Raw genomic sequence first — 25,457 nt, forward strand, 5'->3', positions numbered from 1 at the left:
GCTTATGTTCGAGCTCAGGTAGAATAAGTGATAGTAGTTTGTGTGAGGACTCAGTATTTAAAATCAGATGTAATAGTTGGTAGTGTTGGGCTGTTCCAAACCCTAAACTGTAAGATCTTGGATTTGGTTATGTTATTTCTTTTAAAATGTTGTAATAGCTATATTTAATCTGCTGTTTAAGTTGGGGTGTGACAGGTTTTGGTATCAGAGCTACGGTTTAGAGTCCCTGGACAGCCCAAATAGGTTCTAGGATATGTGTGTAGGTTATAGATATTATGCGAGAGAGTAGGTTAAGTAAATTTATTATTAATACTCCTCTTATTGGTTGTCAGCAAAGGGCGCATTCCTCATCATCCTCTGGGTCGGACGACACTATTGCTTTCACTGTGTTTGCTGAGTTGAGGCGCGAGTTCGACATGCTTCAGGGCAAGTACGACCGACTGAAGAACGTGTATCCGGACAGCCGAAACTACGAAGGGAAGCCCAAGGAGCAGATGACTGCGAGACTTGAGACCTTGGTTCAGTACATCAACACTAAGTTTGAGGAGATGCCAGCGCACCGGGACCGTACCAGCCAGTATGTCATTTAGATGGTGGCGGATGAGCTCCAAAGCATTGTGAAGACGCTTCGAGAGGAAAAGACTACCAAGCCCCGTTTAGATGGAGTGGAGCCTTAGTTCTTTCCATTTACCTTTCATGTTGTTGTACTATCAGACTCTGTGGAATCCCCAGTTGTTTCCGTTGCTTCCTTTAAATAAGCCTGTTATTCCTAGAATCAGACTTTGTCCTAATCCTATGTATTGTGACCTTTAAAATTTCAATAATTATGTTCTATTGTTCCATTTGCTCTCAACTGTTATTTTATGTTTTTATATGCATCACCATATCTGCTTAATTTGAAACTTGACCTCATATGTAGATAAGAATGCCATGCGATACCCTCGAATTGTTCATATCTGTTTTAACATAACTCTTATTTCAGGATCATGCCTCCCAAAAAGAAGAACCCAACAACCACATCCACCACATACCCAAATATTCTTCGACTACTGGAAACTTTGTAACAGCAAACCAATGCTATAGCTCAACAACAACTAACTCTTCAACAATGAATTGAAAACCCAGATAATCGTGAACCACACCAACCACCTGAACGACCAGTACCACCTAGACAAATTGTCACTTTCAAGGCTTTTCAGAATGTGAAACCACCTGCATTTCATGATACCACTAATCCAGTAATAGCTAACACATGGATCAAGGGAAAGGGCTTTTGAGTTGGTACAGTTAGGAGACGATCAGAAGACGCCGTATGCTACTTACTTCTTGAAGGGTAAAGTCATCTATTGGTGGGAATCTGTAAAAGCTATGGAAGTCACTCAGCAGGTTTCTTGGGAGAGATTTAAGAAGTTATTTCTGGACAAGTATTACCCTAAGTACATGCAGAATTAGATGGAGCTCAAATTTTTGGAGCTGAAGCAAGGGAACATGACTGTATTGGAGTATGAGAAGAAGTTCACAGAGTTGTCAAGGTTTGTGACAAAGTATACTAGTACTGAGGAGGAAAAAGCGAAGAGATTTCAGCAAGGATTGGAGCCTTGGATCAGAGATAGAGTGGCTATGTTTGAGCTTGATACTTATGCGGGAGTAGTACAGAAAGCTGCTCTAATTGAGAATAATGGGATGTTGTCAAGGAAGGAAAGGGATAACAAGAAGAGGAAGGTTCCATTTTATGGAGAAAAGTCTGAAGCGGGAAGTTCACAAGATCGGAATGTAAAGAGCATCGGATTCCAGAAGGGTGGAAATTTTCAAAAGAAGGGAAATTTGGGTAAAAGGCAAGAATCAAAGGGGAGCAGTCAGGCAAACCAAGGGCAAGTTAGAGAAAATAAGTTCCCGAGACCGGAATGCAAGCACTGTGGAAGAAGGCACCCTGGATTATGTAATAAGCTGAGCATGACATGCTATAGGTGCAATCAGAAGGGACATTTGGCGAATGAGTGCAAGATGCTGAAGCCAGGAGTTACGTGTTACAAGTGTGGGAAGACTGGACACATAGCTAGGGAGTGCAAGGCAACCGGACCAGTCAAAGCTTTAATGAACGTGGCAAGTACCAGTACGAGCGTGCCAGTCGAGGTATTGGCATTACCTTCACCACCTACACCAACCCCGCAAGCAACAGCAAGGACATTTGATTTGAAGATGAAGGATGCTGTTCATAATTCTGAGGTGATAGCAGGTACACTTTTACTCAATAATGTCAAAGCTAAAGTATTGATTGATTCGGGAGCAACAAGATCTTTCATATCAGAATATTTTGTTGATAAGCTTCAATGTGATAAAATGATTATGAGTGAGGTAGTAAATGTGGTAATTGCGAACCAAGAGAAAATTGCTGTGAATCAATTTTGTCCAAAGTGTGAGATTGATATTTCGGGGTATAAGTTTTCAGCCGACTTGATACTCTTCAAGTTGGGAGAGTTTGACATAATTTTAGGAATGGATTGGTTAGGAGAAAATAGCGCTCAGATTAATTGTAAGACCAAGAAAGTGTATTTAAAGACGAAGAGTGGAGATAAGGTAGTATTCAAGGGGTAGAGGCAAGAGCAACTATTTCTTACAATCGTTTAGGCTAAGAAGCTACTTAGAAAAGGTTGTGAGTCGTTCCTAGCTTATGTAGTGGATTCAGAAAAAGGCAGCCCTAGCATAGAAGATATTCCTGTAGTTAACGAGTTTCCCGATGTGTTTCCCGACGAACTACCAGGCTTACCACCAGATCGACAAATCGAGTTCGAGATCAACCTTGCTCCAGGCACAGAACCAGTTTCAAAGGCCCCATATAGGATGGCACCAGCAGAAATGAAAGAGTTGGCGAGCCAGCTACAAGAATTGTTGGATAAGGGAGTGATACGGCCAAGTACGTCGCCATGGGGAGCACCTGTTCTGTTTGTCAAGAAGAAAGATGGGAGCATGCGATTATGCATAGATTATCGAGAGTTGAATAAGGTAACGACCAAGAACCGCTACCCGCTACCAAGAATAGATGACCTTTTTGACCAGCTGAAGGGAGCAAAATACTTTTCAAAGATCGATTTAAGATCGGGATACCATCAATTAAAGATCAAAGAAGAAGATATTCCCAAGACCGCATTCAGGACCAGATATGGGCATTATGAATTCTTAGTAATGCCGTTTGGACTGACCAATGCCCCGGTCGCATTTATGGATCTGATGAATCGAGTATTTAAGAAGTATTTGGACAAATTTGTCGTGGTATTCATTGATGACATCCTTATTTATTCTAAGTCGGAAGAAGAACATAAGCAGCACCTCTGGATAGCATTGGAAATACTTCGTCAAGAGAAGTTGTACGCCAAGTTTACCAAATGTGAGTTCTGGTTAAAGAAAGTCCAATTTTTGGGGCATGTCATTGGAAATGAAGGAGTTAAAGTAGATCCGGCAAAGATTGAGGCAGTTATGAGTTGGGAGAGGCCAAAGACTCCTACGGAAGTGCGAAGTTTTCTAGGGTTGGCAGGATACTATAGAAGGTTCGTCAAGGATTTTTCGAAAATCGCCACGCCATTGACCAAGTTAACCAGAAAGAATCAAAAGTTTGAATGGAGTGCAGAATGTGAGGATAGTTTTCAAAAGTTGAAACAGAGATTGGTAACAGCTCCGGTGTTAGTGCTACCGGATGATCAAGGAAACTTTGTAATATTCAGCGACGCTTCACATAAGGGATTGGGTTGTGTGTTAATGCAACACAGTAAGGTGATCGCATATGCGTCAAGACAGTTGAAACCGCATGAGTTAAAGTACCCGACGCATGACTTGGAACTAGCCTCCATAGTGTTCGCACTTAAGATTTGGAGGCATTACCTCTACGGAGAGAAGTGTGAAATCTACACGTATCAAAAGAGTTTACAGTACATTTTCACTCAGAAGGAGCTCAATATGAGGCAGAGGAGATGGCTGGAATTGATCAAAGACTATGACTGCTCGATAAATTACCATCCTGGAAAGGCGAATGTTGTGGCCGATGCTCTAAGTAGGAAAGAGAGACTGAATAAGATGGCATCACCAAAGGAATTATCTGAAGAAATCAAGAGATTTGAACTGGAACTTTGTGATTGTGGAAAAGTTGAGGAAGTTTGTCGCGTAATAACTTTTCAGCCAACACTAGTGGAAAAGATAAAGAAATATCAAGAAGAAGTAATGGAGAAAGAGAAGAATCAGTTATCTGGAGAGGAGATTAATACTCAAAGGGATGATCAAGGGATACTAAGGTTTTCTTCCAGAATATGGATTCCTCATGTACCTGAATTAAAGAATGAGATCCTCCATGAAGCCCATAATTCGAAATTTTCAATCCACCCGGGAAGTACCAAGATGTATCGAGACTTAAAGAAGAACTTTTGGTGGCCAAATATGAAGCGAGACATGGCAGAATGGGTTGCGAAGTGTTATACTTGTCAGAAAGTGAAGGCAGAACATCAACGACCAAGCGGATTAATTCAGCCCCTGAAGATTCCAGAATGGAAATGGGAAAATATCGCTATGGACTTTATAGTAGGACTACCGCGAACAAAATCCGGGCATGACGTAATATGGGTTATAATTGATCGTCTTACGAAGTCAGCGCATTTCCTTCCAATTAACGAGAAGTCGTCACTGGACAAGTTGGTTCATCTGTATGTGCGCGAAATCATACTAAGGCATGGAGTACCTGTATCAATAGTTTCAGATAGAGATCCCCGATTTAAGTCGAGATTTTGGAAGCAATTTCAGGAATGTCTGGGCATAAAGTTGAATATGAGCACGACGTACCACCCGCAGACTGATGGCCAGAGTGAAAGGACAATCTAAACAATTGAAGACATGTTGCACAGTTGTGTAATCGATTTTGCAGGAACTTGGGACGACCATTTGCCGTTGATTGAATTCTCTTACAACAACAGCTATCATTCCAGTATCGGCATGCCACCATACGAAGCTTTGTATGGGCGAAAATGTAGATCACCAACAAGTTGGGACGAAGTAGGAGAAGGAAAGATTCTCGGCTCGGAATTGGTACAACAGTTGCATGACTCGGTCAAGTTAATTCAGAAAAGGTTGCTTGCTGCTCAAGATAGACAGAGGAGGTATGCGGATCCAGCGCGTAAGGATGTTCGATTCCAAATTGGCGAAGCTGTTTTGTTGAAGGTGTCACCTAGAAAAGGGTTGATGAGATTTGGCAAGAAAGGGAAGTTAGCACCTAGATATATAAGTCCTTTTGAAATATTGAGTCAAGTGGGAAAGGTGGCCTACGAGTTGGCCTTACCACCTCAGTATCAGCATGTGCATAATGTGTTCCATGTGTCATTGCTTAAGAAGTATAATCCTGACGCTAGCCATATAATAGAATATGAACCTGTAGAAATTCAGGCAGACCTGTCATTTGTGGAGAAACCGGTTAAAATACTCGACTGGCAAGAGAAGAGCCTTAGAAATAAGTCAGTAAAGTTAGTAAAGTGCTTTGGAGGAACCCTAAGGTCGAAGAATCGACTTGGGAGTTAGAGTCTGATATGCGTTCCCGGTATCCTCATCTGTTCTCTTAGATTCTGGGGACAGAATCCCTTAAGGGGGAGAGGATGTTACACCCGACATTTATGAGTAATATTAATTGTAAATTTGGTGTAATTATAAAGCCGAATGCCAATATATTCAACTATTGTATGCTTGTGTGAATAAGAATTTCTGCGTCTTAAATTTTCGATATGTGGTATATGATTTTTCAAATCAAAAGTTTATTTATTTCTTTCATTTTTTGATTTTTAAGGAATATTTTAAACCTTGAATAAATTTCTTTTTAAAAGTTATTTTGCTCATAAATTTCAAAAGTAGTTTTATAAAATTTCCAAAAATCCAAGCTATTTTATGGTATAAATTTTATAATTTTTGAACTTGTGTTTTATTTTATAAAATTAAATCTTTATAAGTATTAATTGTCATAATTAGCAAATTACATAGTTATCCTTGCATGCAAATCCTTTCTATTCAATCCAAAAGGGCTAAAGAGTTAATAACCACCCCACTAACTCTTATTTTCTAGCCAAATACCTTCTTTATCCCTTGCATGCAAATTGAACCGAAGTACAAGTGGAAGGGTAATCATGTCAATTCCTATTTCCACTCACATTTGTCAACACAAAAACCAAAAAACAAGTAAAGACATGATCATTTCACACATCACTCACCACCACACTCATTCTTCTCTCCCTCCTCTCTCTCACTCTCGGCTACCCCCTCCTTCACTCTCGGCTTTTAGCCAAAACCACCCCCTCCCCATTTTTCTTCATTCCTCAACCAAGCTTCCACCCTCTATACAAGTAAATGTTACTTCCCATGCCATGATCACTCATATTTCAAAGAGTTTTAAGTAGAAAGTTTAAGTTTTAAGGTTGCATGTAAAGGTTTTAGTTGAAACTCAAAGTACAACCTTGATTCTTGTGAGTTTAGGGTTATTTTTGAGAGGACTGCAAGGAATGGAGAAGTGCCAAGTCTTGAGAAGGAAACTCTTGATGATTAAATGGCCATTCCCTTCCATTTCATTCGGCCATGACCATAGGGGAGCCGAATGAATGGTCCTTAAGACTATTCTTATTGCTTTGTTCAATTTTTGCATGCTTATGTGATAATGGCTTGAATTTTATGGTGAAAATTTGATGAAACTCCTTGCATGCTAAGTGATCATCTAGATATAGCTCATACTAGGCTTGCATGTAAATTTCTTGGTAAAACATATTTAGAAAACATGTTGTTTGGCTTGCAAAACTCGAGGACATGCACGCATGTGAATTTCTATTAGAATGTTATAAGATTTTGATCAATTGGAAAGATTTTGTTAGTAAGCTTTAATTTCAGTAGGATTAAGGTGTTAATGTTGATTAATGCTCCTTGATGCATGGTAATAATTCGTGATTATCTTTTATAAAAATGCATATCTTGTTGTTTCAAAAACTTGATGATTTGTGAGTTGGGAAGTGTAGTTTCTTTTGTTTTGTCATAATTGTACCATAGGTAAAGGATGATCTCCACCAAAGTTATTTTGAGAATAAGGGAGTTAGTTCAGTAGATCACCATGTTTAAGTCTTGGTTTGGGTATTGAGTTGTTCGTAGTTGAGTTTGTCAAGTCAAACCCTTGGAGAAAGGAGAGTTTTAGTTTCTGCAGAAAATCAGTTTAGTACCCTGAGGTTTAGAGTGAGTTTTGACCATGTCATTGATGTGCACTTTGAGGCCCAAGCCACCAGAAGTTAGTATTGGGAGTATATAAAAGGTTTTAGGCTGTTGGTTGGAGGTTTGCATGTCATTTGGTTAGGTGCACAAGTAGAATAACAAAATCTGTCCAGCAGGGGACAGTTTTGTTGCAACTTAGAAATAGGGAGATTTGACCATGTCATGGGTAGGCCCTCATTAGGCCCTGTTGGGCCTTAGTTAGAGGGAGTGTCAGAGAAGTTTTTCCAACCATATTTCATAGGATATGAGTTAGAACCATGTGTCACAAGTTAATTCAAGTCAGGGCGTTTTCTGCCTAGAAAAAACAGGGGAACCTTGGACTTTTAGCTTAGGCCCAAGAAGGCCCAAGCCAGGCCCTTGAGCCACATCAAGTTTGTGAGATGCCCTTAGGTTAGGAGAGTCTTGTGTAAAAGTTTTGAAGGAAAAATTGTAGTTTAAGAGTAGTCTAATGCACTCAAGAAACCATAGTTGTCATTCTGAAATTTGCACCAGTGAGCACTTTCACTTATCACATAGTTTTAGAACACTTAGGAGTGAGATTTAGGTTGACCACCATAGTTGTAAGATAGTATAAGGTCAGTAGAGCAAAAGGCACAAGTGAGGGTCAATAGGTTTTGGATAGTTTAGTAAAGGCTCATCGAGTTAGGTAGCCAAAATTTGAAGACTTTGTCTAGTTTAGCGACCAAGTGACTTAAGTTGTTAGTCGAGATCATCCAAGCCTAGTGTTGCATTATGGTGTATATGGTGTTATTTGGTATTAATATATGATATCTGATTATGTGGCTATGTGTGTGCAATTGTAATTTAAAGGTGAATATAAAATTAAGTGCATATAGGCCTAAGTGCCATCCGTGTTTAATTTCGGGTTGTAAATAGGTTTAGTTGGTGAGAGTATATTATAATGAAGATTATTATTATTTATGTAGGATCTCGAGATGAGGGAAAACTTGCCATAAAGGTCGAGTGAAGCTCCAGTTGCTCCTACCAGTCAGACCAGACCAGCCTTTCTCAAGGCAAGTGATTCAACTTGTCCTTCGTATTTACTGCTAATAGTTCATACCTTGCTGCAACTATCCTGTGTCATTTGATATATTAAATCAAGCGTATCTTATGTTTATATTTGAATTATATAGAGATGCCATGAACCCTCGAGTACGTATTGCAAAGTAGTCTTATCATGATAGTATATTAAAGTAATTCGAATGCCATGATAAAAGAAAAGGGCAGTTATAACTCTTGGTTGATTCCCTTGATTAACATGCTGATGATTCCTAAGTATTGATATCTCATCCTGATATTTGAACCCCTATAGAACCTTACCTTGAACCCTGAAAGTCAGATACTTATCAAAGTGATTCCTCATTGATTGATACCCCTCTTTCTTATCCTAAAGCTTGACAATTCTGATATATCCTGAACTAAAAATCATTTCTTCATACCTTAACACCCTTAGTATTCATGAAGCTTACCTCCTTGATGATCCAGCACTTGAACCTTGATGAGAAACCATTGCTTTAAGCCCAATTTGGCATTTCCTTTCATGATATCCAATAGCCTCACTAAATTCCCTTGTCACTTTGAAATATGAAAACCATTCAGTTACCCTAATAGAGTATAGTTTTGTGATTCATGGCTCTGAGAGTTAGTACCATTTCCCCGTGTTTCGAGTTGATTTATAATCCCTTGATAAAGATGTTTACTGTAAAAAGAGATTTTGTTATAATTCGGCATCAGTTTTTGAAATAAATAAAATATGGGTTTTCAGTCCCAAAGGGGGATAAATATTTTCTTTAAATAGTGGATCTGGACTGAGACGTGAGTCCTTTCCACACTTATTTTAGGCTTAAAAGTTGCCTAGGGATTCCCATTAATGTTTTAGAACCCAGCGAGGTTCGGGATTACTTCGCGGCTGATCACCGGCTGTAATTTGTAGCGTCATAAAATGATTTTGATTAAATGGTATGATTTTGAAATTGTTTTGATACAAACAAAATGATGCCATCACCCAAAGTCTTATCCCTCATTATCAGTGGTTATGTCTTTCCATTGTCATTCTTTAATGTATATCTCGATTTATGTTTTGTATCATATTGTTTAGCACTTGTTGAGCATTTGGCTCACTCCTTGCTTTACCCTGATATTACAGCTAGCAGCTATGGTTAGATTCAAGCAGAATGCACGTAAGACCTGTGATGCTGATGTTTATGTTCGAGCTCAGGTAGAATAAGTGATAGTAGTTTGTGTGAGGACTCGGTATTTAAAATCAGATGTAATAGATGGTAGTGTTGGGCTGTCCAAACCCTAAACTGTAAGATCTTGGATTTGGTTATGTTATTTCTTTTAAAATGTTGTAATAGCTATATTTAATCTGCTGTTTAAGTTGGGGTGTGACATAAAAGATAATAGACATGATCTGGAAAATTTAGATCTTCAAAACCAGGAGGTTGACTGACATAGACTTCTTCCTCCAAATCTCCATTTAGAAGGGCACTTTTGACATCCATTTGATAGACCTTGAAATTGGCATGGGCTGCATAGGCTAAGAAAATTCTGATGGCTTCAAGTCTTGCAACAGGAGCAAATGTTTCATCAAAATCTATTCCTTCTTGTTGACAGTAGCCTTTATCAACCAATCTAGCTTTGTTCCTGACAACTATGCCATTTTCATCCATCTTGTTTCTAAATACCCACTTTGTGTCTATTGAATTCTTTCCTTTAGGCTTGGGCACCAGCTTCCATACATTATTCCTTTCAAACTGGTTTAGCTCCTCCTGCATAGCTAAAATCCAATCAGAATCCAACAAGGCTTCTTCTACCTTCTTTGGCTCTTTCTTGGAAAGAAAGCTACTGTATAGACATTCTTCTTGAGTTGCTCTCCTTATTTGAACTCTAGAAGAAACATCACCAATAATAAGCTCAAAGGGATGATCTTTTGTCCATTTTCTTTGTTGAGGTAGATTAGCTCTAGATGAAGAAACCTCATTGTTGTCTTGACGTGTGATTGAGTTTTGATTGTTAGAAACTCCCCCTGAGTTTGTGGATCTTTGATTTAAGAAAGGGGAACTTTCTATAGGTGATCTGTCTTGACTTCCTGCTCCTTTTGATAACCTGACGGATGGTTAATTTTGAGTACCGACGGATGAAGCTGGTTGTCTCCCGAAGGATAACACAGGATTGCCTCCCGACGGATGAAGCATTATGCTACTCGACAGATGTTGAGTTTTGTGCTTCATTGGTAGTAGATTTATCTGCATTATCCTTAGACACTATTTCTTGATCACTTTCATCATCACTATCATCACTAACCATCTCTACATTGTCAAATTTGAGGCTCTCATGGTAGTCTCCATCTTTCAGTCCTTCAATCTTTTTATCATCAAACACAACATGTATTGATTCTACAATAATGTTGGTTCTTAGATTGTAGACTCTATATGCTTTACCAACAGTATATCCAACAAAAATTCCTTCATCTGCTTTAGCATCAAACTTCCCATTTTGATCAGTTTGATTTCTCAGAATATAGCATTTACAGCCAAAGACATGAAGAAAATTTAGAGTTGGCTTCTTGTTCTTGAACAATTGATAGGGAGTCATGCATCTTGCTTGATTAACCAGAGAAATATTCTGAGTGTAGCATGCAGTATTCACAGCTTCAGCCCAGAAATAGGTTGCCAGTTTAGATTCTTCAAGCATTATCCTTGCAACTTCAATAAGTGATCTGTTCTTCATTTCCACTACTCCATTCTGTCGTGGAGTCCTTGCTACTGAAAACTCATGCAGAATCCCATTTTCCTCATAAAATGCTCTCATGACAGAATTCTTGAACTCAGTTCCATTGTCACTCCTGATTCTTTTAACCTTGAAATCAGGATGATTATTGACTTGCCTTATGTGATTGATGATGATTTCACTAGCCTCATCTTTAGACTTTAGGAAATATGTCCAAGAGAGCTTTGAGAAATCATCTACAATTACTAGGAAAAATCTTTTCCTTGAGATGGACAACACATTGACTGGTCTAAACAAATCCATGTGAAGCAGTTGCAAAGGCTCTTCAATTGTTGAATCAAGTTTCTTCCTGAATGATGCTTTAATCTGCTTCACTTTTTGGCAGGCATCACAAAGTCCATCCTTAGAAAACTCCACTAGAGGAATGCCTCTAACAAGTTCTTTCTTTACTAGCGCATTCATGGTCTTGAAGTTTAAATGGGATAGCTTCTTGTGCCATAGCCAACTTTCATCCTGACTTGCTTTACTGAGAAGACAAGTAACAAATTCTGCATTAGATGAGTTGAAATCAGCTAGGTACACATTTCCTTTTCTCACACCAGTGAGAACCACTTTGTTGCTTCTTTTGTTAGTCACAACACATGCTTCTGAGTTGAAGGTTACTGAGTTGCCTTATCTCAAAGCTGGATGATACTCAACAAGTTGTGTTTGAGACCATCCACTAAGGCAACCTCCTCAATGATGACATTGTCCTTTGAAATCAAGCCATATCCCATAGTATAACCCTTGCTTGTCATCTCCAAAAGTAATACTTGGGCCAGCTCTCTCCTTAAACTCTGTGAGCAGGGTAGAATCACCAGTCATGTGTCTTGAACAACCACTATCCAAGTACCAAAGATTCTTTATGTTTCCCTATACACATCTAAATCAAATCAAGTTGATTTTGGTACCCAAGTTTCCCTTGGGTCCTGCCTTGTTAGCTTTCTTTTTCTGTTTCCTAGGCTTTATCTCATTTGACTTAGAGATTTCAGATTCATCCTTGGTCATTTAAGTTGGGCCTTTGAAACCATTCATTGCAACATAATTATCATGCATATTATTATTAACAGGGAATGACATGCTATTAGTAAACATGTTATTCCAATATGGCATGCTAAATGGCATTTGTGGCATACTAAATGCAGCATAATAATGATTAGGTGCAAATGGCATGTTAGCAAACTGTGCATTCATATTATGTGTAGACATGGCATTCATAGGCATGGGAGACATGGCATTCATGTTTGGAAAGTGAGGTGGCACACACATGAAATTAGGCATGGCAGATTTGCAATTAACAGACAGATGATTTACACTACCACACTTGACACAGATTTTTCTAGGAGCATATTTATCAGGTGTGTAGTTATTGTATTTGTTAATCCCTACTTTACCATTTCTATTGTTTTTCTTTTTAGCCTCTTTTTTTACCTCAATCTTTTTAAGTCTGTCACTTAACTGTTTGACAGTCATGTGACTAACATTAGCCTTTTTCCCTTTCTTAACTTGACTCTATTCACCTGAAACAAAGTTCTTGGAAACAGACCCATACTTCTCATTCAGCTTAACAAGTTTGGCTTTACTGATAGGCTTGCTCACAGCTGACGGATGAGGATTTTCATCATTCGACGGATGATCCTCATCATCCGTCGAGTCTACATCTGTTAGCACTCCATCTACCAAATTTGGTTCTAGTTTCTCTTTGTTATTTTTCCAGGATGCATCACAGAAATACTCAATTCCTTGAACTTTGGTGATTTGAGCATGGACATCCCTGGATGTTTTCCATGCTTTGATCACCTTTTGTTCACGCTCGAGCTGCTTCTTTAAAATTTCTTCTTTCTTCAAGGACTCAGTTAATTCCTCCTTGGCAATTTTACACTCAATTCTTAACTTTTCAAAATCAATGAACTGAGACTCAAGCACATTATTTCTCTCACTCAAAAATAAATTGTTTTATTTGATTTTAGCATTTTCTTTAATAAGAGACTTAAGTGTAACATGCAAATGATATAACTCTGTAGACATGTCATTTATGGCATCATTACACTCAGCTTTAGATAAATGTGCAAGGTTTGTAGTAATTACCTGATTACTTGAAGAACTTGTTTCTGTCTCATCAGACTTGGTTATTAGGGCTAGATTAACATAGCTGACATCTTCATCTTCATCCAGACCATCTGCTGCCCAGTCATTTTCTTGTGTTATGAAAGCCCTTTCCTTCTGTTTGAGCAGTTCAAAGTATTTTTGCTTATAATCCACAGGACTCAAACTTTTTCTTACTGGAATCTGACTTCTTACACTCACTGGAAAAATGCCCTGCCAAGCGAAATTTGAAACATTTGAATTTTGATTTATCCACCATGTTTCTATTTGGCTTGGCTGCTCCAAAGTTCTTCTTGAACTTGAGCTTGGAAAATCTCTTGGAAAGAAATGCTAGGTGTTCATCAATATCCTCCATGTCATCTTGGCTCAAAGAATCTTCATTTTCAGCTGCAAGCCCCTTACCCTTGCTTTCACAGACCCTTGAAATTGACTCAACAGCTTCCATCTTCACTTCCTTCTCTTTTTCCAACTCAGCAACTAGTGCAATGAATCCTCCTTTCTTCTTTCCTCTCTCCATCCTCTCATCATGCTCTATTTCAAGCTCATAAGTTTTCAGGATGCCATACAGTCTCTCCAAAGTAAACTCCTTATAGTCTTGTGAGTTTCTTAATGAGACTGTCATTGGTTTCCATTCCTTTGGATGAGATCTAAGGAATTTCAGATTGGAGTCTTTTGTCTGATAGACCCATTCCATGCAACTGAAGAGCATTTAGTAGTTGTTGGAACCTACTAAAAATGTCAGTGAGAGACTCACTTTCTTCATTATGAAAATGCTCATATTGGTGAATCAGAAGCTGCATCTTGTTTTCTCTAACTTGCTCAGTGCCATCACATATGATCTGTATTGTATCCCAAACATCCTTCGCAGTTTTGCAGTTGATAATGTTGTCAAACATATCTCCATCAACTCCATTAAACAAGGATATTCATGGCCTTTTTATCCTTCTTGACTTGTTTAATGTCAAGATCAGACCATTCGTGCCTTGGCTTGGGGACTGATGGCTCGTTTCCTGTTGCAGCTCTCATTGGAACATGAGGGCCTCTTTCTATACAGTCAACATAGGCCTCAACTTGAGAGAGCAAATAAAGATGCATCTTTACCTTCCAATGATGGTAATTATCTTTATCCAGAAAAGGGATTTTGACTCCAACATCCTTCTTGTTCATCTTGCTGTATTGTTTTCATCTTTACACTCTTTGTAAGTTAAGAGCTTGCTCTGATACCAATTGTTAGTCCCTTAACAATATGACAAGAATTACAGAAGGGGGTTGAATGAAATTCTTGAAACTTTTTCTTAAAATAAAAATGTTCTAACTCGAATATATATATAAGTGTGAATTGATTAGTACAATGCGGAATAGTTACTTAAATGAATCAAATCACAAGTAATTAAAAACAAGAGTCTTTATAAAACTTTCTGGTGGATTTGAATGATTCCACCAGAGATATATATTATATATCGAGAGAACCCTGTGTGCAAAATGCTCACAGCTGCTTACAACTAATTGAACAACTAAGAGTACATAGAAATGCTAAGAATTCTGCTTACAAATGTTTCTCTATGCAAAATGCTCACAGCTGCTTACAACAATTGAACAACTAAGAGTACAGAGAAATGCTAAGAATTCTGCTTACAAATGTTTCTCTGCTTGTTTCTTAGATCGATAGTTTCTTAGTTGCTACTTCTTGGTTTATATATCACCAAGATTACAAAGTAATGAGACAGGATAATAAAATAAAAACTATATAGTCTATTACAATGCTACTTCATTACTCTATTCTAGCATCTTTGAATATCTTCATAATAGCATGGAAATGTCAATGCTTCTTTGTTCTCGAAAACCCAGTTGAATAGGCTACCACATTCCATTTGCATCCACTCGACGCATGTGACTTTGTTGTCACTGTCAACAGATCTTTGAATTCTTTATTCAGTCGGGTTCATGATCATCCGTCAATTTATTAATCATCCGTCGGGTTGTCTAGTTGATCATCCGTCAACTTCATTGTCTGTCGGGTAGCAATCTGGCCCTTGACTTCATTTCATTTATGCAGAATTACAAGACATCATCTATGTACAATTAATCAACATATTCTGCATATCTAGTTAAAGTCAACATGACTTGAATACTACTTACAGAATCTATACAATGGTGTATGCAGAAATGTGCTACAGACTTATTGTTATATAAGCTACTCATTCGATGGATAATAAGTCATCATCCGTCGGGACTATAATGAGTACATCCGTCGGGACTATAAATCTTATCCGTCGAGTGCTACATAATTTCACTAAGTAAAATCTACCAGGGTGTTTTGTTCATGAAATCATCAAGTACACAACATATACACAACATCTTGCATTACTTGCACCCAATCAGCATCTTGAAGAGCTTCTTCCAGTTTCTTTGGTTCAGTCTGAGAAAGAAAAGAATGATAGAGACATTCATTTGATATAGATGTTCTAGTTCTGACACCTGCATTAGGATTTCCAATAATTAAGTCAGGTGTATGTGCTTTAGTCCACTTCCTTGCAGATGGAAGGTTTTCTCTAGACCTGGATGCTCCCCCATGATCCATGCTGTCTCCATCAACATTTTCTGATGCTCCCCCTGAAATTATGCTCTCTGAGTTGGATCCTTCAGAATTTGAGTTTCCAGAAATATTCAAAACTTGAGTTTCCAAAATTATCAGAACTTGGCCCATCAGAACTTGACGAATCAGAACTTGAAGAGCCTGTTGTAGATTCTGATGCTTCTTGAGATGTGGTTGTATCTTCACTATGCTCCCCCTACATAGGTGCATCTTTTTTTGGCGTAGTCACCACAGTTTCAATAATATCAGAGTTTAATCCATCAGAGTTTGCAGTATCAGGATTTAGACTGTCAAGATTTACAGAATCAGAATTTAAAACTTCATTTTCGAATCTCAGCTGATCATGATCATTGAAATCTTCAAGTCCAGTAATCTTCTTATCATCAAAAGAGATATTGATAGATTCCATGACAACCCTTGTTCTTTAATTGTAGACTCGGAAGGCTTTTGTAGAAAGTGGATATCCAACAAAAATTCCTTCATCAGCTTTTAGATCAAATTTGGATAGCTGTTCGGGATGAGTCTTAAGAACAAAACACTTGCATCCAAATACATGAAAATACTTCAGATTTGGCTTCTTTTTCTTCACCATCTCATATGGTATTTTTCCATGCTTGTTCATTAGTGTTGAATTCTGAGTAAAACAAGCAGTCTGCACAGCTTCAGCCCAAAAGTAGGTTGGCAACTTTGCTTCATCAAGGCATAGTTCGTGCAGCTTCAATAAGAGTTCTATTCTTTCTTTCAACAACTACATTTTGCTGTGGAGTTCTAGGAGCAGAAAATTCCTGCTTTATTCCATGGTCTTTGCAGAACTCTTTCATGATCAAATTCTTGAACTCAGTGCCATTATCACTTCTTATGATCTTCACAGAATCTTTGACCAATTTATCCAGTTGCTTGACATGATCAATCAAGATAGATGCAGTTTCACTTTTTGTGTGCAAGAAATACACCCATGTGTATTTGGTGAACTCATCTACTATGACCATAGCATATTTCTTCTTTACAATAATCACAAAGGCCATCAGAAGCAAATACTGATTTTAGCAGTCCTCTCATAAGATCTTTCTTGACTAGTTCATTTATATTGTTAAAATTTAAATGAGAGAGTTTCTTGTGCTAATCCCAGCTTTCTTCAATTGATGCTCTACTCAACTGACAGATTGCAGAACCATCAGTACTTGTTGAAAGCTTGGCTTCATAAATGTTACCATGCCTGTATCCTTTCAGAACAACTTTTCCTGTAGATTTGCTTACAACTTTACAGTATTCTTCAAAGAAATCCACATGATAACCTATGTCACAGATTTGACTCACACTCAGCAGATTGTGTTTAAGTCCTGAGACCAGAAATACTTTTTCAATGATGACATTCCCAAGATTGATATTGCCATATCCCAGAGTTTTTCCAATGTTGCCATCTCCATAAGAAACACCTGGGCCAGCTTTCTCCACAAAGTCTGATAGCAGGGCTTTATTTCCAGTCATATGTCCTGAACATCCACTGTCCAGACCTAGGATGTTTTTTCTGTTGCCCTGCAATCACAAAGACCACTAATGATTAGTTTTAAGGACCCAGACTTGCTTGGATCCTTTGGCCTTTTTAAGTTTGTTAACATTTACAGCGGATTTAGCATCAGAGTTTATGTTAACACTTTTCTTATCAAAATTTGCAATATCAGACTTTGCATCAGAACTTACACTAGAAGGAATAATGATAACTTTCTTTACAGAAGGTTTTATTTGATAATAATCATAGTATAAACTATGATATTCCTTACAAGTATAAATGGAATGCCATAAACTACCACAATGAAAACAAGGATTTTGTGGCTTATATCTAACAGACTGACTCTTAACTCCTGACTTTGAAGGTAAGAACTTTATGTTCTTATTCTTCCTGTAAAAAGAAGCCAGATGGTTAGAGTTTCCACAGTTATAACATGTTTTTCTAGGAGCATTAGGTACAGGCTTATAATTGTTACTTTTGTTCACACCTTCCTTTCCATTCCTATTTTTCCTAGGTGGCTTTACCTTGTTTACATTCTTGACATCTTTCAACTTATACTTAAGCTGCTTCTTAGTCATTAAGCCTATGTTAACTTCAGTTGGCTTATCCTGTTTAGGTTTGTCAGAAGTTACTTTCTCCTTAACTTCTGATTTCTCAATATTAGACTTTGCAGTTACAAACTTAACAGGATTTACCTTTGGTTTTTGTTTAACAACTATAGGCTCCGTTTCTACAGTTGCCCTTACTGTTCTTATCATCTCCATAACCTAAGCCCTCTTTCCAGTTTCCACTACCAAGAATATCATGAGTTGCTTTACCAGAGTTAGTCCAAGTCCTGATAATCTCTCTTTCCTTTTCTAACTCAGTTTTTAGAGATTCATTCATTTTAAGCACTTCATCTCTAACATAGAAAGCATCATCTCTATCTTTCTGAGTTTGATGGAACATGACTAACTCTTTTTCTAAATAATCATTCCTCTTCTTAAAAGCCAGATTTTTAGAAGTTAACCTATCACATGTTAAATTCTGATCTCTATAACTAATGAATATGGTTTTAAGATAAGATCTCAACTCAGAAATATTATCAGTAGAAAAGCAAGAGTTGATAGAGGTACCTTCAATTTAGCAGTTTCAAGGCTGCTATCAGAATTTGCCATTAAGGCATAGTTTACCTCTTTTTCAGATTCTAAAGTGTCTAAATGGTTTTTCTTGCAATCAGGAGAGATATGGCCTTTGTCAAACTTTCCTCCTTTGACTTTAATCTTTCTGAGCCCTTTCTTTTTAGGACTTCCACCTTTCCTGGAAAGTTTCTTCTCGGAATCTTGTGTCTTGGTGGGCATGGATGGAGTTTGTGTTCCTTTAGACATGATTGTTTTGGATCTTTAAACTGTATGTGTGTTAACAGATCGCTCTGATACCACTTGTTAGGTCACACACACTGTAGAAGGGGGTTGAATACAGTGTTTAGCACAATCAAATCGGATATAAGAACTCAAGTAACAAAAATCAGATTTTATTCAACACAATAAACTCTGTTACAATATGGAATTGTCCTCTCTCAGTGATGAACAAATTATCACGAGAGCTGCTAGGGTTACAAAGAATAATAACTTCGATAATGATAATATTTATAGTGTAAACCCTATGCATGTGTTTATATATTACACAGTTACAAGATAAATTCTAATTGATATGGAATATAATTCTGCTTCCTAAAATATATCAACTAGTTATCTTTTCTTCCTAGTATTCTATTTTTCATAGAATTCTTTCTTCATGCATAATTCTTTCTGTCTTAGTCTCGATCTTCTTTTCTTTCAATCAGCTACCTGCCTTATCTGAAAGTCATCTTAAGTCCTGATATTATCTCCTGATAAATATCTTCTGATAACTTAAGTTCTGATAATTTAGTTCTGATATCTTAAGTTCTGTCTTCAGTATAAGTGTTGATTTCCAGTTAAGTACTGATTTGTCCTATTAAGTAAGATCTGAAAACTAAACACAAATCATATTACACATGACATTATCAAATATATCTAACAATCTCCCCCAACTTGTAAATTAGCATAATATACAAGTTCAACATATATTTGATGATGTCAAAAATATTAAGTACAAATGCATGAGAATTTGACTAGATAACTACAACTTAGAGTCCTTTCAGCTTTATCATCTTTAACTTCTGATAACAGCTTCAGTCTATATACACTTCAGAATTTAAGCAGTTGTAGATCTTTGACTTGGCTTCAATTTCTGATCTCTTTGATATCAGGAGTTGTTCTGAGATAGTTCTTCAACAAACATCTCTCAGCATATTCAAGTTCATTAACCATCCTCCTTTTAGCATTTATCAATTCAGCTGTATCTTCACCAGTTTGAAAAATAGCTGCTCTGAGATCATTTATCTTAGCTTTTCTTATCTCCTGATCTAGTCTAATCAGATATGCCTTGTCAAACTCTAGATTGAATTTCACAGCTTTATAACCCAGAAAAGTAGTTATAATCTTAGCAGAGTTAGGCTTCATTTCGACAATATCACCTTTGTGATCTCTGTGCTTGGGATATTATGTATTGTCAGACTTTACAGAATAAAGCTTCTTCTATCTTTGAATTTGAGACTTTATATACCATACAGCACTATCTGTTAATCTGTCTTTCACTTGAAGTAGAAATAGAACATGTTCCAGTTCCTCAAAATACTTCAGTGGTATAAGCATTCTGCCTAATCTGGTATACCCTTCCATCTATCATAAAATATAACAAGATATGTTCTTTCAAAAAGGTATGGTAACATTATCAAATATATCTAACAATTTACGACTCGAGTTCGGCTCGTTTTGTTAATAAGCTCGAACTCGAACACATTTTTTGTCCGATAAGGAAGCTCGGCTCGACTCGAGTTCGTTAAGAAAAAATTAAGTTTTGGCTCGTTTATGTCAAATCTCAATTCGGCTCAGTTCGTTTACAGCCCCAGGAGCAACAGATAATTACTTAATAAAAAATTAATAACATGTAAGTATACAATATATATGTGACATATAATATAACAATATAACACAATGAATAATAACTTACCTCAATTACGTAAGCAGATAATTTATATTAAAACATATATTAAATACTCAACAACCCATCAAGAACGAAACATCTAAAATCTGGAATATCTCCATGATTTCAAATATGATTAGATCATTATTTAGTCTTTTTAACCCTCTAAATGATATTTTATTGAAAATACAAAACACAAAGTTACAGAGAATGAAAAGACCTTTTCGTAAAATCCACAATCATCTAATTCCGACTTACAATGATTTAACTATAAATTATACAAAGGCTGCTAATTTTTATGTATTAAGCCCCACAAATTTTGATTATAAAGTCGAGCAGGAGAATATGATAACCTATTTTTTAACTTACAAGTTATCAAGTTATCGATATTAAAAATTTGACCAAAATTTAGGGCCATGCCAAATTTAATTTAAAATCCTAATATCTATCAAATTTTAATCCATTTTTTCTATTATTCTTTTTTTATTATTATTATAAAAATTAAGGGCTATTACATCAAAGATATGGGTTCAAGACGAACCAAAAATTTGAATTTGTAATGTAATGCACATATATTTTATGTTTTTAACTTCTCCCTAAAATATTCTATCAAATTCAAAATATGCTATAAAATATTATTATACAACTTATGAAAACAATGAATATTTATTTAGAGAATATTATTGCTTCATAGAGCTGTATAAGGATGACAATCGGGTCAGTCGAAACAGGTTTAGCAAAAACCAAACCCGAACACGATTATTTTTGCCAAACCCGGAACCGGAACCCGTACCCGGAAAAACCCGAACCCTAAATCTGAACCCGAACCCATCAGATTCGGTTCGAGTTTGGTTTCGGGTTTGTAGTTCACTATCAAATTGCACCTTAATTGGCACAAACTCTAGTGAAAAACTATTAGGATCTAATTTGAGTAAAGTGCTCGTAAATATGATGATATTGAAATTTTTGGGGTTGAATTAGAGAGTTCAGATAAGACAATGGATCATACCTCTATGAATAAAATTGTTGGTGAAATAATGCAACAATCTTGACTTTTAGTATACTTGTATTGAACATGTTGCTAAAAACATATTTAAACGACTTTAATGCAATAGTTTGTAAACAGTATAATTTTTTAGTACTAATATTAGTAATATATTATATTATATATTATATTACTACTTATAAAATGTAAAATATTATTTATATATTAACACGGGTTTCAGATCGGGTTCAGATTTGGGTCGGAACGGAACGAGTTTCGGGTTTTTGGGTCGGGTTCGAAACAGTATGCCATACTGAATACAAAATAGGATTCACCCAAACTCGACCTGAAAATGGTTCGGATTTAAAAATTAAACCCAAACCCGAATTCAAACCCGAAATATTCGGATTCGGTAAAACCCGGATACAAATCGGATATCCATCGGTTCGGTACAAATTGCCGTCCGCCGTACTTCACTTGACGTTGACAACTCCCACATTTTCAAATAAATTATGGTACATTAGTTTAGTTTACTAGCACCAGGATCACAGAGTGTAGTCAAAGAATAAGGCAAGGCAAAAAAAAGAAAGAAGCAGCCAAAATGAAAGTCCCACTCTCCATTCTCTCGCTCTTTCTACTCGGTATTCTTCTTCACCTTGTTATTCTTCCACAAGCATCTGTTATAGTTATAAAAAGTTACACTAGTTGGTGCTTTGTAGCAGTGGTTGTTGTTTGTTCCACATTCTTGAGCAACGACATATGGCTAAAGTCACAAAGGCTTAGATGGAAGCTTAAAAGGCAAGGTATTAAAGGACCTCATCCTTCTTTATTCTATGGAAATGTCCCTGAGATGCAGAGGATTCAATCTTCTTCCAAGTCCATCTCCATCTCTTCCTCTTGTAATGATTTCATAGCCCATGATTACACTTCTACCCTTTTCCCTTACTTTGAACAATGGAGGAAACTTTATGGTAAGCTCCATCTACAATCATACAAAGTATACATCATCCATGTTTGTCTTTCTAAATATAGAAATATGTTTCATCTTTTTTTTGTGTATAAGATTTTTACATTATTCTATACTAATTTAAACTTTGTTATAATCAAGTTGCCGGTTGGCCAGAACCATAGGTCCATAAGTTAAAGAATGTTATTGGGTGACTACCATCAAGTTAACAACCCTTCCTATTTGGTGCCTAATGAGACAGCCTTGAATTATACTATGCGTTGTTGTTCGTATTAAAGTTAAGTTACCCGTTCTCCTAAAATCTGGATAATAAGGTAACGACGAGCGTGAGGATGTCTGGAATGTAAACTAAATTGTACCACTTGTGTATAGATGAATAAGCTTTGCACTCACTGAAACCCAAAATATCAGAGATGTTTTTCCAGCTCATACAACATGAGCATCTGTTTGGTACAGTACTGTGACAGCTTAGCAGCTATGTGTAACAGTGTAAGCATTTAAACAACATTATGTAGACTTGATTAATTTGTCCAAATTCATTACTTATAAACAATTGTTTTTTTATTGGATTGAATAGACTTGTGAATAATCAATGGGTACTTTGTCATAACACTGATTGCTCAGTTTATTTTGTCGTATACTTTTAATCGGTTATCATTATGTGAACGAATTTATCGTACGTGTTGTCCTTAGGCTTGTTTAATTAGGAGTGGTAGCTTGTAATCTGTATAGTAAGTAAGTTAGAAAAATAGTTAGCAGATGAGATACATAATAATATCTATGCTAACAACATACTGGACCACATGATGAAAGCAAACAAGAAAAGAAATCATGGTTATGAAGATGCTTTTTTTGATAAGACTACATACAGGTCACAGGGGCATGCTTTATTGGAGAGTCTTTGGATTAACTAAGAATGCATCAAATCACTAAGTTTGAACTATACTGTGGGGTTATGAATGCAGGTCCAGTGTATACCTATTCAACTGGGAACAAACAACATTTGTACGTGAATCATCCCGAACTAGTGAAGGAAATGAATCAATGCATCACTTTCGGATTAGGAAAGCCTTCATATATAACTAAGAGACTCGCGCCTTTACTAGGGAATGGCATTTTGAGGTCGAATGGTCATTTTTGGGCACAGCAGAGGAAAATCGTGGCCCCTGAATTTTTTATGGACAAGGTCAAGGTAGGACGAAAATCATGGCCCCGGAAAAGTTTAGGCCACATTTTTATAATAATTTTAGGAGTTACAATAATTAAGTGCATGGGAGAAATTGATTGGTATGTATGTGACAGGGAATGGTTGGTCTGATGGTAGAGTCAGCACAGCCACTTCTGAAGAAATGGGAGTCCTGCATTGAGGCACAAGGTGGAGTTATGACAGAGATAAGAGTTGAAGAGGATTTAAGAAGCGTCTCTGCTGATGTTATCTCCAGAACATGCTTTGGCAGCTCTTATGTCAAAGGCAAACAGATCTTCTCTAAGCTCAGAACTCTTCAAGAGACCATATCTACTGGCAGCGTTCTTTTTGGCCTACCGACATTTGGGTAGTTTATATTGATTATATGTCGTATACCTTGAAATTCTGCATCTTGCCTTTATTTTATATTTTTTCATGTATCCAGTTGTCATTTTCAGCAGCAAAAAGGCCTAGCTTATAAGTTCAAACATTTATAAAAAGGAGACAAGGGGACCAGTACATTTTGTAGCATTCTATTAGCTGTTAACAATTTTAGCTCTAGTGGCTTTTCAATTTATTCTACTGATCCTAAACCTTTGCTGCAGATTTCTTGCAACTAGACAGCAAAAGGAGATGAGGGGTTTGGAAAGGGAGGTGGAATCTTTGATCTGGGAAGTAGTGAAAGAACGCCAAAAGGAATGTCTAGAGTCATCGTCATCATTGGAGAAGGATCTGTTGCAGCTGATACTCGAGGAGGCCATTAATGATGTTTGTGTGGGCAAGGAGTCATCCAAGCAGTTCATTGTTGATAATTGCAAAAACATATATTTTGCAGGGCATGAGTCCACCGCTACTGCTGCTACATGGTGCTTGATGCTTCTTGCTTTACATCCTGAATGGCAAGCTCGTATACGCGAGGAAACTCTTCAAATTTGCCAGGACGGCATTCTAGATTCAGATTCACTTTCCAAAATGAAAACGGTACATAATCATGGACTAATTGGAGAAACCATCAAATATTACAATATAATTTTGACAAAGATTAGTAAGAAATTATAATAATATAGAGTGATGCCACTGATATAGGTAACAATGGTGATTCAAGAAGTGATGCGTTTGTATCCACCAGCAGCATTTGTGTCAAGGGAAGCACTAGAAGAGACTCAACTCGGACGAATCACTGTTCCAAAAGGCGTATGTATATGGACATTGATCCCGACACTGCATCGTGATCCAGATATATGGGGAGCAGATGCAAATGAGTTCAATCCTGAGAGGTTTTCCTCAGGTGTATCTAATGCCTGCAAAGTTCCCCAGGCATACATTCCATTCGGATTAGGACCTAGGTTGTGCTTAGGTAAAAATTTTGCAATGGTTCAACTGAAAGTTGTCATAACACTTATCATATCCAAGTTCACATTTTCACTAGCTCCCAGTTATAAGCACTCCCCTGCTTACAGAATGATCGTTGAGCCTGGACATGGTGTTTCCATCCTGGTTCAGAGATCTAAAAGGGGCTAATAATATTGCGTATTGTGCATAGACGCACGTTGCTCTCTTCTTGCTATATATATCCTTTTCTTCAACTCAGAAGTACTATGCAAATATTGTTCCGATACGAGAGTCTTCAACTTGCTCATCTTATCAGTTTAACTGACGCTAATATATGTCAGAATTGCAAATGCTACATGGAAATCATGCAAGGTCAAAATAATGACTTGATCATGTGAGTTAAAAATCTGTAGCCGCCAAATGTTCACAAACTTGGTTAATTTTTTTGTCATGAATATAGTAAAATCGTCCATTAAACAAAATACACACAAAAATTAGTAAAGAAAAGAATTAATTAAAGAACAAGTATAAAAATACGTGAATAATGATATATGAATTGAAAATTTGTGTGTGCCAATGTTAACGAAGAAATGACAAGTTCCCGAGAGGACAGAAGATCTGCAGAGAGCCTTGAAGAGAGCAAGGCACATTGAAATAATATTTTTTAAAAGGACGCACATTATT

At 37.0% G+C, this 25,457-nt stretch overlaps 1 protein-coding gene across 3 annotated transcripts; it reads left to right on the forward strand.

The window, feature by feature from the left end:
- The first annotated feature begins 21,837 nt into the window (after positions 1-21,837).
- Positions 21,838-24,983, forward strand: LOC141700072 (cytochrome P450 714A1-like). 3 transcript variants are annotated; one of them, XM_074503846.1, is made up of 6 exons: positions 21,838-21,929; positions 22,011-22,259; positions 23,221-23,447; positions 23,558-23,808; positions 24,047-24,422; positions 24,528-24,983. In XM_074503846.1, the coding sequence occupies exons 1-6, from the start codon at positions 21,890-21,892 to the stop codon at positions 24,960-24,962; spliced, it is 1,578 nt and encodes a 525-aa protein (XP_074359947.1). In that variant the 5' UTR covers positions 21,838-21,889; the 3' UTR covers positions 24,963-24,983. The 3 variants fall into 3 exon arrangements, with proteins under 3 accessions (XP_074359947.1, XP_074359945.1, XP_074359946.1); XM_074503845.1 differs by having other exon boundaries at positions 21,843-21,929; positions 22,008-22,259; XM_074503844.1 differs by having other exon boundaries at positions 21,841-22,259.
- The last annotated feature ends 474 nt before the right edge of the window (positions 24,984-25,457 follow it).

This window comes from Apium graveolens, unplaced genomic scaffold, assembly GCF_009905375.1.
Source record: "Apium graveolens cultivar Ventura unplaced genomic scaffold, ASM990537v1 ctg1738, whole genome shotgun sequence".
NCBI lineage: Eukaryota > Viridiplantae > Streptophyta > Magnoliopsida > Apiales > Apiaceae > Apium > Apium graveolens.

What these genes read in the sequence shown, in the direction of transcription:
- LOC141700072 (XM_074503844.1), top strand. Translation starts at nt 21,890, where the DNA reads ATGAAAGTCCCACTCTCCATTCTCTCGCTCTTTCTACTCGGTATTCTT. An exon ending in TTTTTATGGACAAGGTCAAG is followed by an intron (nt 23,448 to 23,557) that starts GTAGGACGAAAA and finishes TGTATGTGACAG; the next exon opens with GGAATGGTTGGTCTGATGGT. An exon ending in CACTTTCCAAAATGAAAACG is followed by an intron (nt 24,423 to 24,527) that starts GTACATAATCAT and finishes CCACTGATATAG; the next exon opens with GTAACAATGGTGATTCAAGA.